Source organism: Triticum urartu, chromosome 2, assembly GCF_003073215.2.
Source record: "Triticum urartu cultivar G1812 chromosome 2, Tu2.1, whole genome shotgun sequence".
Lineage (NCBI taxonomy): Eukaryota > Viridiplantae > Streptophyta > Magnoliopsida > Poales > Poaceae > Triticum > Triticum urartu.
The window spans coordinates 653,556,707-653,569,425 of record NC_053023.1 but is presented as its reverse complement, the minus strand read 5'-3'; the positions used below and the strand labels follow the sequence as shown (position 1 = coordinate 653,569,425).

At 43.5% G+C, this 12,719-nt stretch overlaps 1 protein-coding gene across 2 annotated transcripts; it reads right to left on the bottom strand.

Annotated features, from left to right (window-relative positions):
- Nucleotides 1-7,326: 7,326 nt before the first annotated feature.
- Nucleotides 7,327-12,505, bottom strand: LOC125539461. Of its 2 annotated transcripts, XM_048702917.1 has the most exons (10): nucleotides 11,977-12,505; nucleotides 11,392-11,850; nucleotides 11,214-11,291; nucleotides 11,076-11,113; nucleotides 10,917-10,958; nucleotides 10,705-10,776; nucleotides 9,705-9,809; nucleotides 9,002-9,082; nucleotides 8,257-8,381; nucleotides 7,327-7,710 (listed from the first exon to the last, which is right to left on the bottom strand). In XM_048702917.1, the coding sequence occupies exons 1-10, from the start codon at nucleotides 12,270-12,272 to the stop codon at nucleotides 7,624-7,626; spliced, it is 1,383 nt and encodes a 460-aa protein (XP_048558874.1). In that variant the 5' UTR covers nucleotides 12,273-12,505; the 3' UTR covers nucleotides 7,327-7,623. The 2 variants fall into 2 exon arrangements, with proteins under 2 accessions (XP_048558874.1, XP_048558875.1); XM_048702918.1 differs by lacking the exon at nucleotides 9,705-9,809.
- Between the last annotated feature and the right edge of the window lie 214 nt (nucleotides 12,506-12,719).

The following is a 12,719-nucleotide window of genomic DNA, read 5'->3' as shown; positions in this document are numbered from 1 at the left end:
TTGTTCTTTAAGCCACAAAGTATGGAATGTTTGGTTGAGCCATAACTTCGGCCATTGCTCATTGTCACTTAATCATAGTACACAACCTTATTTTTTTTTACATCACACATCCTACAACAGTTGCAAGATTTTTCTTATTCAACACTCTTTTTGGCAGTAACAAATTTTGGGGAACAGGTAACAAAACCCACTGGTATAGCTCTCCTCGTGGCAGGCCTCAACACATTTATGCTTCTTACAAAGAAGAGTGCTATAGGTCCTACACTCATAAGTGCAGGTCTCGGCTTCCGAGCCTACAAAACATCCACACAATATGATGTACATAAAAAATTAGATTCTACAATGTTCCACATATATAGAAACAAGAATAGAAAGAAGTAGCATGGATTAAAAATTTCACATATGAGTGGCAACTGTATAAAAGTGCACTGGGGAAGTGACTTTTCTTCCTGTGGAATTTTCAGACAACACTTACCAGGAACAAAAAGAAGAGGCATGAGCAGTAGCAGGCATAACAGGCTTGGCACCTTGACAACTCCAATGTCTTCAGAAAACAATCAAAAAGCAAGCTTGGAAGAGATGCACATCAAAATGGGTCATATATATAGCATATAGCCTAGAAAGATGAGACCTAAAAAAGTCAAAGATATGCATGGAACCCGTTCTAAAAGAAGATATGAACCACCAAATTTATTGAGTATAATAATGTAGTCATTTTAACTTCTAGTTGCATGCTGCAATTCTGATACTCTATCTACAAGATGTGGCTCTATCAGCATGAAAGTCGTTCCGAAAGAGAGGTGAACCACCATATTTATGGAGTATAATAATATATGCATTTAACTTCTACATGTTGAAGGTGGTGCGCGTGTGCATATACATTTGCTACATATACTTCGTTAATATGAACTACTTGTCATAGTAAGCATGATCAATTATCATAGCAGATTCATCAAGATTTACATTCATCATCAACCAAGCTGAATGATTGCAATCAGTGTTGAATCATTTGTAAATCCAAGCTGAACCACTTACCGCATCTTAAAATATTCTTCAGCTTTGACAACACTTTCCCTAAGCCTATCTCTGTTCTCTTCCTCATACATGCTCCACAGCTTTGCTAGGCACATCTTCAAAGACTGTGGCCACTCTTCATCAACCCACTCCAGGTAAGAACACTTCCGTTCATCCTATAATATTTAAAACTAAATTAGTAACAATTTTAGGGGAAATGGGTTTCTAGCAACATAGAAAATCGCCAAATACATATTTTGAAAAACTGAAGAAACATGTTAATTATGACATATCTTCTCAAAAAGATCAATGTGCAAATGAATTAATTGTTAATGAGACAACAACCAAATTCTGAAATATCAAAAGCTATAATTAACTGCAACAACACTACAAGTTCGTAGTCATGTACTATAAATAACAAATTGAACATTTTATGAGAAAGCTAAATATAACTGCAACAACATAACGACAGTGTTTGGATGACATCAAATTGATACTAACAGATGTGTATATGCACAAATTTAGTAACATAGAACTAATAGCACTAAGGCCGTCCACTATGTATGCCAAAACTGGTGTCAAGACAACTATTGCTACATTTGCCACCGGTGCCTTGCACTGGAGAGCCGATGCAGAGCAAAAAATCAGGGAACCAGACTCCAGAGCACCTAATTTCTCTGATGCCCAATTCCTTCATGCCATAAAAATTTAGTATTTTACTGCTTGGCTACTCGGATGTGTGCACCAAAGTTGGCTGCACAAACTGCTAAAGCGGTGCCAAATAATTTTCTAATGGCACCGCTGATGAGATGGAAACTTTTTTAGATACTAGGTAGAAACGGTGACACTGTCTTAATCACATCCAGAATAATGTAGCACAGTGACGGTGTCTGAATCACATCTAACAAATGATTTGTAACAACGAAAGTGGGGATAACCTTCTCTGCACATGCCAGAAACTTCCTCCCACCGTCCACAGATTCAAACGCAACTAACTTCACGCATGGAGATTGATGGTGACAACGAGCAGGCAGATCTTCAGCGACCCCGCTCCATTCGTTGCAGTTGATGGTCCTAGGGAGCTACAAGAGGAAGTTATGACCCAAATGGACCGTCAGGTTAAAGTCCTTCATTTCAAATCATAACCCGAGAGAGAGAGAGAGGAGAGAGAGAGAGAGAGAGAAGAGAGGCATACCTGGGTGGTGAAAGAGTCGTCCTCGGAGGAGGAACCGCTGGAGAGGTCATTGAAGAAGACCATGGCGACCACGGCGGTCGGATGCGAGACGGCGAGAGCGAGGAAGCAAGCGAGGAAGCGGCTATAGCTTCAGAAGGAAGGAAGGAGGAAACAGGGGAAATGTGACTTGTGGTCAGGGAGAGAAGGGGGTGGGGAGGTGGGGTAGATATTTCGGTGGTAGGCCAAAAATTTTGAAAGGTGGAGGGAAACTTTGCGCGCGATGCTGCCGGACACCATTCACTTTGAACGAATGTGTGCATCGCAAACGATTCTTATGCTTTATGCGCATGGGATGAGTTTGATCATTCAAATTTTGGTGGAATTCCCTGGGTACTGTCCTCATCCACGTCATTGAGTAATTTAACATCGCTTGCTAATTTGGGCACACAAAAGAGCCTACAGCACACAGACCACACTTACTGAATTGAGCAATTTTAGTAATTAAACAGAGCCAGTTGACCTAAACATTGCTCTAATAAAAAACCAGCATTATAAACAAAGCCTAAGTATGCATAATTTTAACAAAGCCGCCGCCGCGCAGGCCTATGCCTCGCCGGTGTAAGATGAGACGTCGATGAATTGTCCTGGCAACATGCTGCCGTTGGTGGACTCCGCGTCCCCCTGCTGAAGTCGACCGCGTCCTCGTCCTCATCCCTGTCCTCGGCGCCGCCCTCAAGGTTGTAGTACTCGTAGTAGTGCTGGGCCAGAGCTCGCGTTGGTACTCCACCGCCGATTCTCGATGGATAAAATCTTCTCTACCTCGACCTCAGCCACACGCAACTCCTCCTCCCAGCGCTTCTCGATCTCTGCCGTCTCCTGCATCTCCAGCTCCCGATCGGCGATCTCATGAGGAAGCAGGTGCTGCACGGCCTTCGACGCCTTTCTGGACGTGAGTTGCATGCTGGATTCCGATGGCCTAGAATATCTTGGCGTGTGCGTCCTAGATCTTGGCGTGGATGGCCTCGACCCGGGCCAGGGTGACATCGGTGGCACGGACGGTAGCTCGAGCACTCTCGGCAGTTGCAGCCGTCGTAGCAGCAGCTAATGCAGCCATCTTGGCTACTGTGGCTACCCTGATGGCTGCCGCAGACGCCCTCTCGACGGATGCGGCCACGCTCAATGCAGATGCGGCGGCACTCTCAGTGTAGGCGGCGCGCGCTCGAGGAGGACGCGCCCACCGTACGAGCCCTCATGAGGCGTTTCCACGGCGTCATTCTTTGCAAGAAGGGGTTGCGGGAATGGGGATCGGGGATTCGTGGATTCAGGGGTGACCAGCACTAGAGCAGACTAAGCTGACGAAGCTTATGGAGGAAGACTTAAACAGACCCACGGATTTTCATCGCAAACGGTTCCTACAACAAACTGTGTGTGATGTTGTTGATATTTTATATTAGCCGTGCAAGACGAATTTGGAGTACAGTGGCAACGGATGGTGTTTTAAATGTACGAGAAAATTTGGAGTACTAATACAACTGTCATGTCAAATTTTGGAAACTTTCAGGAGTCATTTGACCATTTTAAGACATTTAAGTGATTGTCTAGCCATTTAATTACCGTAATTCAAAAGTTGAACTACATGCACATGCAACATCTAACCATAACGGTTTTGAAAAATCATATTTGCGTACTTGTGTGCGAGTTAATTCTATGTGCAGTAAATTGGAAGATTCTCAAACATATTGGTGTCACGGCTTGGACACATGGCATCGAGTGCATGCCATGGCATTTAAATTCCAAAAAATTCAAAAATGATTAGAAACACATGAAGCCTTGCTTAACGTAATGGCATGACACCAAGATGGTGTGGTAAAAAAAATTTGGCCCGTTTGATGAAAGTTTGGACACACACCCCTCACAAAACAGAACACCTCACTAGAAGGGTCGTGGTTCCGAGAGGGCAAAATGCATCTTTGATGACTAACCAGCGATAGCTTCCTCCTGTGGCCTTCAAAAAATTTCAGTTAACATGCACTAATAAAACTGTCATGTCAAAATTTGGAAAATTCTAGAGGTCATTTGGTCCTTTTAAAGACATTTAAATGATTTTTCTAGCCATTTAATTACCGTAATTCAAATTTGAACTATATGTACATGCAACAGCTAACCATAATGGTTTTGAAAAAGCATATTTTGTGTACCTGCGTGCGAGTTAATTCCATGTGCAGTAAATTGGAATATTCTCAAACATATTGGTGTCACGGCTTGGACACATGGCATCGAGTGCATGCCATGGCATTTAAATTCCAAAAAAATCAAAAATGATCAGAAACACATGAAACCTTGCTTGACGTAATGGCATGGCACCCAAGATGGTGTGGTAAAAAATTGTCCCATTTGATGAAAGTTTGAACACAGACCCCTCACAAGCCGAAACAACTCACTAGAGGGTCGTGGTTCCGAGAGGCATAATGCATCTTTGATGACGAACCGGCGATAGCTTCCTTTTATGGTCTTCAATATTTTTCTATAGTTAACATGCACTAATACCATTGTCATGTCAAAATTTGGAAAATTCAGTCATTTGACCTTTTTAAGACATTTAAGTGATTTTCTAGCCATTTAATGATCGTAATTCAAATTTGAAGTACATGTACATGCAACAGCTAACCATAACGTTTTGAAAAATCATATTTGTGTACTTGTGTGCGAGTTAATTCCATGTGCAGTAAATATGAAGGAATTTTCAAACATATTGGTGTCATGGCTTGGACACAAAGCATGGAGTGCATGCCATGGCATGTAAATTCCAAAAAAAAATAAGAAATACATGAAACCTTGCTTGATGTAATGGCATGCCACCAAGATGGTGTGGTACAAAAATTAGTCTGTTTGATGAAAGTTTGGACACACACCCATAATAAACCAGAGCTACTCACTAGAAGGTGCGTGGTTCCAAGAGGGAACAACGCATGTTTGATGACGAATCGACGATAGCTTCCTCTTATCCGAGTGAACCGCATGCCGTATATCACACACATCTTGATCTGGCTGACCGTTTCTGTTGCGTTCCCTAATCGCAAACAGTTTATCCGAGTGAACACTATGCCGTACATCGCACACACCTTCATCTGGCTGCCCGTTTCGGTTGTTCTGCCCCATCACAAACAGTTCATTAGAGTGAACCGTATGCCACGCATCGCACACACAGCTATAATATGAACCGTGTTTGATGTATCCATCATCGCAAACGTTTTGCATCTTTTTTGACGGTTTTTTACATCACCGTTTGCGATTAATGCATCGTACACAGTTTCGTCGAAGAGTCTCTGATTGTAGTGTCACAAATTAGTAGCATCCTGCAGTAGTGGTGGTTATGGATGCACCTTGTCCTAGAGCAACATCCTTTACCTCGTGTAGCATTTTTTTGGTTAGGGAGCTAGTTTCAAAAGGCTTGAGTTGAGTGGTGGGTATAAACAACATTCTTGGATCATAAGTGGATCCTAGGCCACCCAACAAGGTCTTTTTGTACTCTGGTCCTATTTCTGAGGGAGTGACAATATATTTCCTCCTTAGTGTTGATCAAAAATTCTGGGATGAGGGGGGTGGTCCGAAGTGTTTTTCCTGAGATGATGGCCAAGGTAGTGTTACAGATTCCAATCCGTGTGCCTGAGGTGGATGATTTTGTTTCTTAGCCTCATGATCGCTTTGGATCCTACTCAATCAAATCAGCATATAACTTGGCCAAGTATGAGAAATTTCATGCTACTCGTAATTCTAATGGCCATGGTGTGCAATTCGACTTTGGTGTTGAAGAGAGAAGTTGGCAAGCTCTTTAGAAGGTCAATGCTCCAGGGAAGATGAAGATCGTTCTCTCGAGACTGACCCATGATTGTCTGCTGAGGGGCAACCAGTTTCTACGATGCCATTTTGCATTTTGCAAACATTGGGGCATTTTTTCTGTAGCAGACAAGAGCTAGTTGAGCATCTATTCATGTTTTGCCATTTCGCACATCAGGTATGCCGAGTGGTGAAACATAAATTAGGCTTCCATCTATGCCAGAAACGTTTCGTTCCTACCATATATTTGATTTCCTTCAGCGAGCGACCTCTCTTGAGGTCACAACTTTGGTGGTAACAATTTGGCATATTTGGGAGGCCCGGAATAATGCAAGAAACAATGATGTTACGACGCGTCCTCGCAGAGTGGTTGAGAAAGCTTTGGCTTATGTTGACTTCATTGTGCAGAACTGTGGTAGGACTGCAATTGCTTCAAGGAGTGATACCCCAACATCTCCTGTTAAATGGGTTCCACCACCGCCAGATGCACTGATGGTTAACGTGGATGCTGCACTCTTCAAGAGTTCTCGATGAATGAGAGTTGACGTGGTAATCAAAAACCACATCGGAGATTGCTTGCTAGCTTGCCACAAGCACATTGATGAGGTTATCACCCCAAAACTAGCAGCATGACTGGCGCTAAGGCATGTGGTGGCTCTCACCCATCAGGGAGGCTTTTCAAGGGCCGTTTTCCAGTCAGTCTGTCCGTTATCTAGAGAATCAATGCTTCGATGATTGATCGCTCACCATTAAGGCTCATCACTGGTGATATCACTCGCTGGTTCCGTCTGTCAACACTATTCAAACAGTGGCGCCTCACAAAACTATCCACACAACGCAACACAAGAACGAATACAGAGGTCCGCTGAGTACATTCCTCGTGTTGTGAAATGCGTACATTCCTCGTGTTGTGAAATTTGTGAACGGCTCCATTGCAATTATGCTTCATCAACTTACTATCTAGTCTCTCGGTGCCAAAATATAAGACGTTTTTTGCAGTTCAAATTCAGCACTATCACTTTCGGTGTAATTTCAATGAAATGTCATGACTTCCATTAATTTCGGTACATACTAAAATAACTGCCTTTCAGTCAAAAATTTAGCAATCTCGGTTGTACATAGAGATTCAAATTAGTTTTTGGATTATCGAAATATTTTATGGGATCTTAGTCAAATTAAAATGGGAATTTCGGTCCTTTGGCCAAAATGAAAACCGAAATCACTGAATTTCATACTTAAACTGTACCAAGAATTGCTTTTCCAGATTTTGCATGGAAGAGCTAGCATCTTGTACGCACCCAAAAAAAATCCAAGACCATGCAGGTGTTCCATTAATACATATGACGTAAATCTGACTTGCTAGCATAGACCATATATATAGCTCTAATTAACAAGAACGCCACGACTTCATATAGTAGCATCATAGCATAACATAACATTATGAGTTCTAGGAGACTTGCAAGCCTCAAGCAAGCAGGTGACATAATCACGGCGCAAGCACTAAGTAGGTAGTATAGGAGGAGCAGCAGGAACGAAACAACCAAATGCTAGCTGCAGCAGCACCGGTGGGTGCAGTCGCCCATCAACCATCTCTGTCTTCACATGGAGCAGACGGGCCTCAGCTTCGGCCTGAAGTTCACCAGTGTGTTGGCATCGGTGGATGCTCGGCCTCCAAACGCCGGCACCTGCACTCGAAACAATCAGACAACCCTGTCCGAAGGAGTAGGTACCTGACAGAATGATCCATATAACGCAACACAAGCAAGAACAAAGGTACTCTCAAGTGCATTCCTCATGCTGTAAAATGCAATGCGCTATGATTGAAAACACTACAAATTCATAACAGTCAACAGTCAGCACTACTGCAAAGCCGTTACAGATCAATCAGAGATACCCGCCAGTCTACTGTTGGAAACAGTAGGTACTTGTTCTCAAGTAATGAAGAGATCTTTTGTCATTGTAGGAATTGGCTTAAGTATCAATCAAAGTCGATGTATGTCTCGATAAGCTGAAAACCACTATTTCTACCACGCAACACCAAAAATGGTGTACTTTTCAAGACAGGCAACCAGTGCATCTTATCAACTAAAAACAGGTGATGTACCCTACTAAGATCTGTACAAAGGATGCAGTCTTCTATCAACGACATCATACACAATTTGTCTATTCAAGCTATTCTACTATGCTATTCATGCACAACAGTACAAGTAAGAAATAAAACCGAGTCTTACCGAACTTTTTTCACCAAATGTCCCAGCCGTTCGTTGCCTCTTTGCCTCAATATCATCCTCAACGGTTGGCAGTCCATCCATTTGATTATGAGTATGATAACCTTCTTGTATTAAACGCTTTGTGCCTGCCCAAGCATTAAAAACTGGATTAACTATTATTACATATTACATAACTTCACTCATTTCACCTTCTAGCCTACCCCAACTTCTTTGGGACTAAAGGCTTTGTTGTTGTTGTTGTTGTAACATAACTTCACTCAAATTTAACGTCTTATCTTCTTTAACAGCCAGCATTTCAAGGACCACGGGTGAAGAAAGAGGTGTGTGCACATTTGAAATAAGAGTATGAACTTTATTTGCTTCCATTAGTTTCTAGTGAAATCCATGATTTCTTAGAAAGAATGCAAGATCAATACAGAAGTAACACTAGCAGAATGTAAGCTTAGCCGCTCACAGATGCAAACGTAGTCTCCTGAAAGACTGAAACTACCGACCGAAGACACAAAAAAGTTGGTAAAAATGCAGCAGAAAGTAGCTGTGCCAGCTCAACTGAATTAATACTCATCTGAAACAGGAACTAACGAAATTATAACAAGGCAGATAACATGTTATCTATGGTGAACATTGGCACTTGATTACAGAATACATATTCTCTAGCAAGTAACGGAAAAGGGATCAAACAAAGCTAAAAGTTACCAGAAGGTGTATACGTTCTGGTACTAAACAAAGGTGTTCAACTAATTACCTGCATTTGTCGGTGTTGAGATCCCAGGGTTTTCAGCATGAACTTTCAAGGTACCAGAAATGATCTGGCAGATTGGAGCACCTGCAACAAGTTGACAGTTAGCAATTGCAGCAAGTAACCAAACACTGACGAATTGCAAGAAAAAAGCAATCCCAATAAAGAGTGCAGTTATAAACTAGTACTGTATCAGGCAAATATAGGAAGGCACTTAATGTGAAGCAACCAATAAAATGATAACCGCATAGAGAACTTAAGGGAAGACTTTAATTTTCACCTAGATCTACTAATGTTAACCTCCACAAAAGTGGGGCAACGATGTGTTAGGAACCTAGCTAATGCAGGGCAGCAGGGTTAGACAGAGATTGAATAGGTATAGAATTGTGACAGAAGTGGGGAAAATATGTTTGGACACAGATCTTCTAAAATAAGCCCTACAAACAGAGGCAGGATGTGCTAGGTTATTTGAAATGCAGGACTCCGGATGAAAAGCTACCCCCATGTACCTTACTTAGAAAACATTATGATAACAAGCCACAGCCCGCAGGAGGGCAGAAGACAGAGCATAGACAGTTTTAAACTACTGGTTAGACTGAAACATATCACTGAATGCTATCTATCAATGATGCATATAGCCAGTTGGTTAACTGTGCGGATGGAGGGTTATTAAAGCATAAAAGCGGGCGAGGGTATCAGGATAATTTACCAGAAATTTTCACTAACGATGTGGCATGGACTTTAACATTATCTGTGGATGTGCCAAGCATGGTCTGCTCTGACGGAGCATCAGAAGCATCCGCAGCAAGTTGAACTGAAAAAAAAAGACAGCATCTCAGTAGATGCATCTTAAGTTCTTAACATGCTTTCAATCGTCAGCAATATATCCAAGAGTTCTTATTGCTAACTAGAAGTTTGAACATTATTAGTCTTATGATATTTCTAAGCAAAAGTTACACGATCATAGCATCCTGTAATCTCAAAGATATGCTGCACAAAATGTAGCAGGATGAAAGGTATCATGCATGTAAATACAGGGCAGGGCACATCCATGCTGTCCTATGTTTGGTTTAGAGGGTCAAGGTGAAGTAGGGGCCATTGATTGGAAATGACTCCATCTACAAAACTACTCCCTCTATAAACAAATGTAATAGTAGCCTAAAACGTCTTACATTTGTTTACAGAGAGAGCGCTATCTAATTTACCTATAAATTTACCGCCATTTTCATTGGCATAGTTTTCAGTAAAATCTATTAGACTGTACTATCATAAAATCTAAAAAACTTGCCCCTTTATTACTTTTTAAATATATACTCACCTTAACATGCTTTTCAAATTTGAACTAAAACCACGACACTTATTTTGGGACGGAGGGAGTATAATATACTCATGTTTTAAAGGTTCTTAAAATGAAAGGGACAGTGGAAATTTCTGCACTGAAAAATCTTTGATCTTGTAGCAGGTGGCCAAGACATCTAAACTATTGCAGGTGATCAGCCAATAAAATAGGAGATATTCTGTGCAGGGTTTGAAAGTTAGGCTGTAGTTAAAAGGTAAAATGCAGCTGGAGGAAATGATGTGCGTATATGGCCCAAAAGGACTCAAAACGGATTAAACACTCAGTTAAGAACCCAGCTAGTGCATTGAGAGAGACAGTGGTAAATGGTCATAGCTGAAGAATTGCTAAACAGAATTATTCTGAAGTTTACCTTCCTTCCCACTTGGTTGAAAGTCATAGCTTAGTGTGCAACCTCTAGGTAGACCAGCCTGCAAAGTCTGATCTGAAGATCACACAAGTTCATCAGTGCAAACAGAACAGTAACCAAAAGTGGTTCGTTTTCCCAAACAAAATAATTGGTGGAGTGTAAACAGTGTTCTCGGTGGAAATGCAAGACACATGAAGAGGAGAAGCTGGTTTTACCTAGGTAATTGACCAGCAGTTCCAGTGCTTCATCTTTCGATCCTGCCGGCCGGTTCATTGGAGGAAGACATGGTTAGTGACTGCCAAACATATATCGAATCTAAGAGCTACATTGCTTATGCTTAATCATAATATATATTTGTGAAGGGGGCATTATACCAATGCTCGAATCCCTAACGAGGCGGCAATACCGCTGGCTGCAAAAGGCAAGGAATTAACCAACGTGTTGTCAAAAACTTGGAAGAGCAGAACAGAGGAGAGCTTAAATCAATTCGCCTGGAGATAACAGGACATTACTGTTTTATGGCAGTGATGATAGCGTCTGTTTTTGGCGGCTGGGGGCCTTGTTTCTTCACCCGACGCCTCAGGAACAAACTGTGAATGGTTACAGTACAGACAGGAGGGCCGAAGTGAGATCAAATTGACACCGACTATGTTATCAAGGTACCGAGTCTGAATGATGAATTTTTCATACCCGGTCCCAATGGGGAGTACATCGTGCGGCATCATGCAGCGGGACGGCAACACCGTCCGGCGTTTCAGCTCCGGAGTACGGTGAGCCAACTCGGGGATAAGACACGCTGCGTGGCTCCTCACCTTGTCCCAGTCGATGGCGGCCCTGAGGTGGCCCGAATCCGGGGCGAGTATGGAGTAGTTCATGGAGCGGAACCTGCGCTCGGCGCGGGTGGAGCTGCTGCGGCCGTCGGCGTACTGCTTGTCCAGGTGCATGTCCTTGTTGCCGGCGACGACGTTGGCGAAGCGGTGGTGCATGAGGAGGAAGTTGTTGAAGATCCTGGCGCGGAAGCTCCGACGTTCACTGATGAACGGCGGCAGGAAGGTGTTGAGGTACATGAGGGCGTCATCCCATTGTCCCCGCCTCACCAGCCGCCGGATGTGCTCCACGTTGAACAGCACCCCCGTCTCGCGATTCAGCCTGCTCGCAGCGATACAGTGATGTAAACCAAACAAGCACGCGGGCGTATGTGTGAAGATGGAATACAATTTATCGATCTCAAGAGAGAAGGCAGAATCGAACTCAAGATAAAAAGCATATACGTACTCTCTGAAGGCGCCGTCGAAGCCTTGGTCCAGGAGGAAGGAGAGGAGGCGCCGCTCACGAAGCCGCTTGACGCAGGGATACTGCGCCGTACATGAGGGCTTGACGGCGTCCTTGCCCTTGCCGGAGACCATGACGGAGGCCTTACCCTTGCAGGTGCCCTCGCCCTCGCCGGAGACCACGACGGAGGCCTCGCCCTTGCGGGCGTCCTCCTCGCTCTTGACGGGGACCACGACGGAGTTCTCCCCCACGCAGGCGTCCTCGTCGCCATTGTCGGAGACCACGGCGAAGGAACTCATCACGCCCAGAGTCGGCGATTAGGATCGACGGAATTGGACTTTCGATTGGATTTGGATGAGGGAGTGGGGATTGGGGCACCGGCGGCACTCGTCCCCCCTCGTTATATTGGAAGCGGCGGCGGCGGCGGCAGCAGGACGCGGGCGGCGGGCCCACTACATCTCGCTTCTCTCGTTTCTCTCCCTTCTCTCGCTTCTCTCGTTTCTCTCCCTTCTCTCGCTTCTTCCCTTGCTGCTCCTCTCTCCTGGCAGAGGCGCGGGACCCGGGCCTATAAGTCCAAATCGCGTTTTTTTTTTCGTTCTAAATTTTCTTTTCCTTTTGAGATTTTATATAAGTTTCGCCCTTTTGTGTTATTCTAATTTCAGTTATGTTGGGTCGGGCCTACGTACAAAAAATATATTTTTCCTATCTCCTAGTCAAACAAAAACCTAATTATAACTAATACGCGA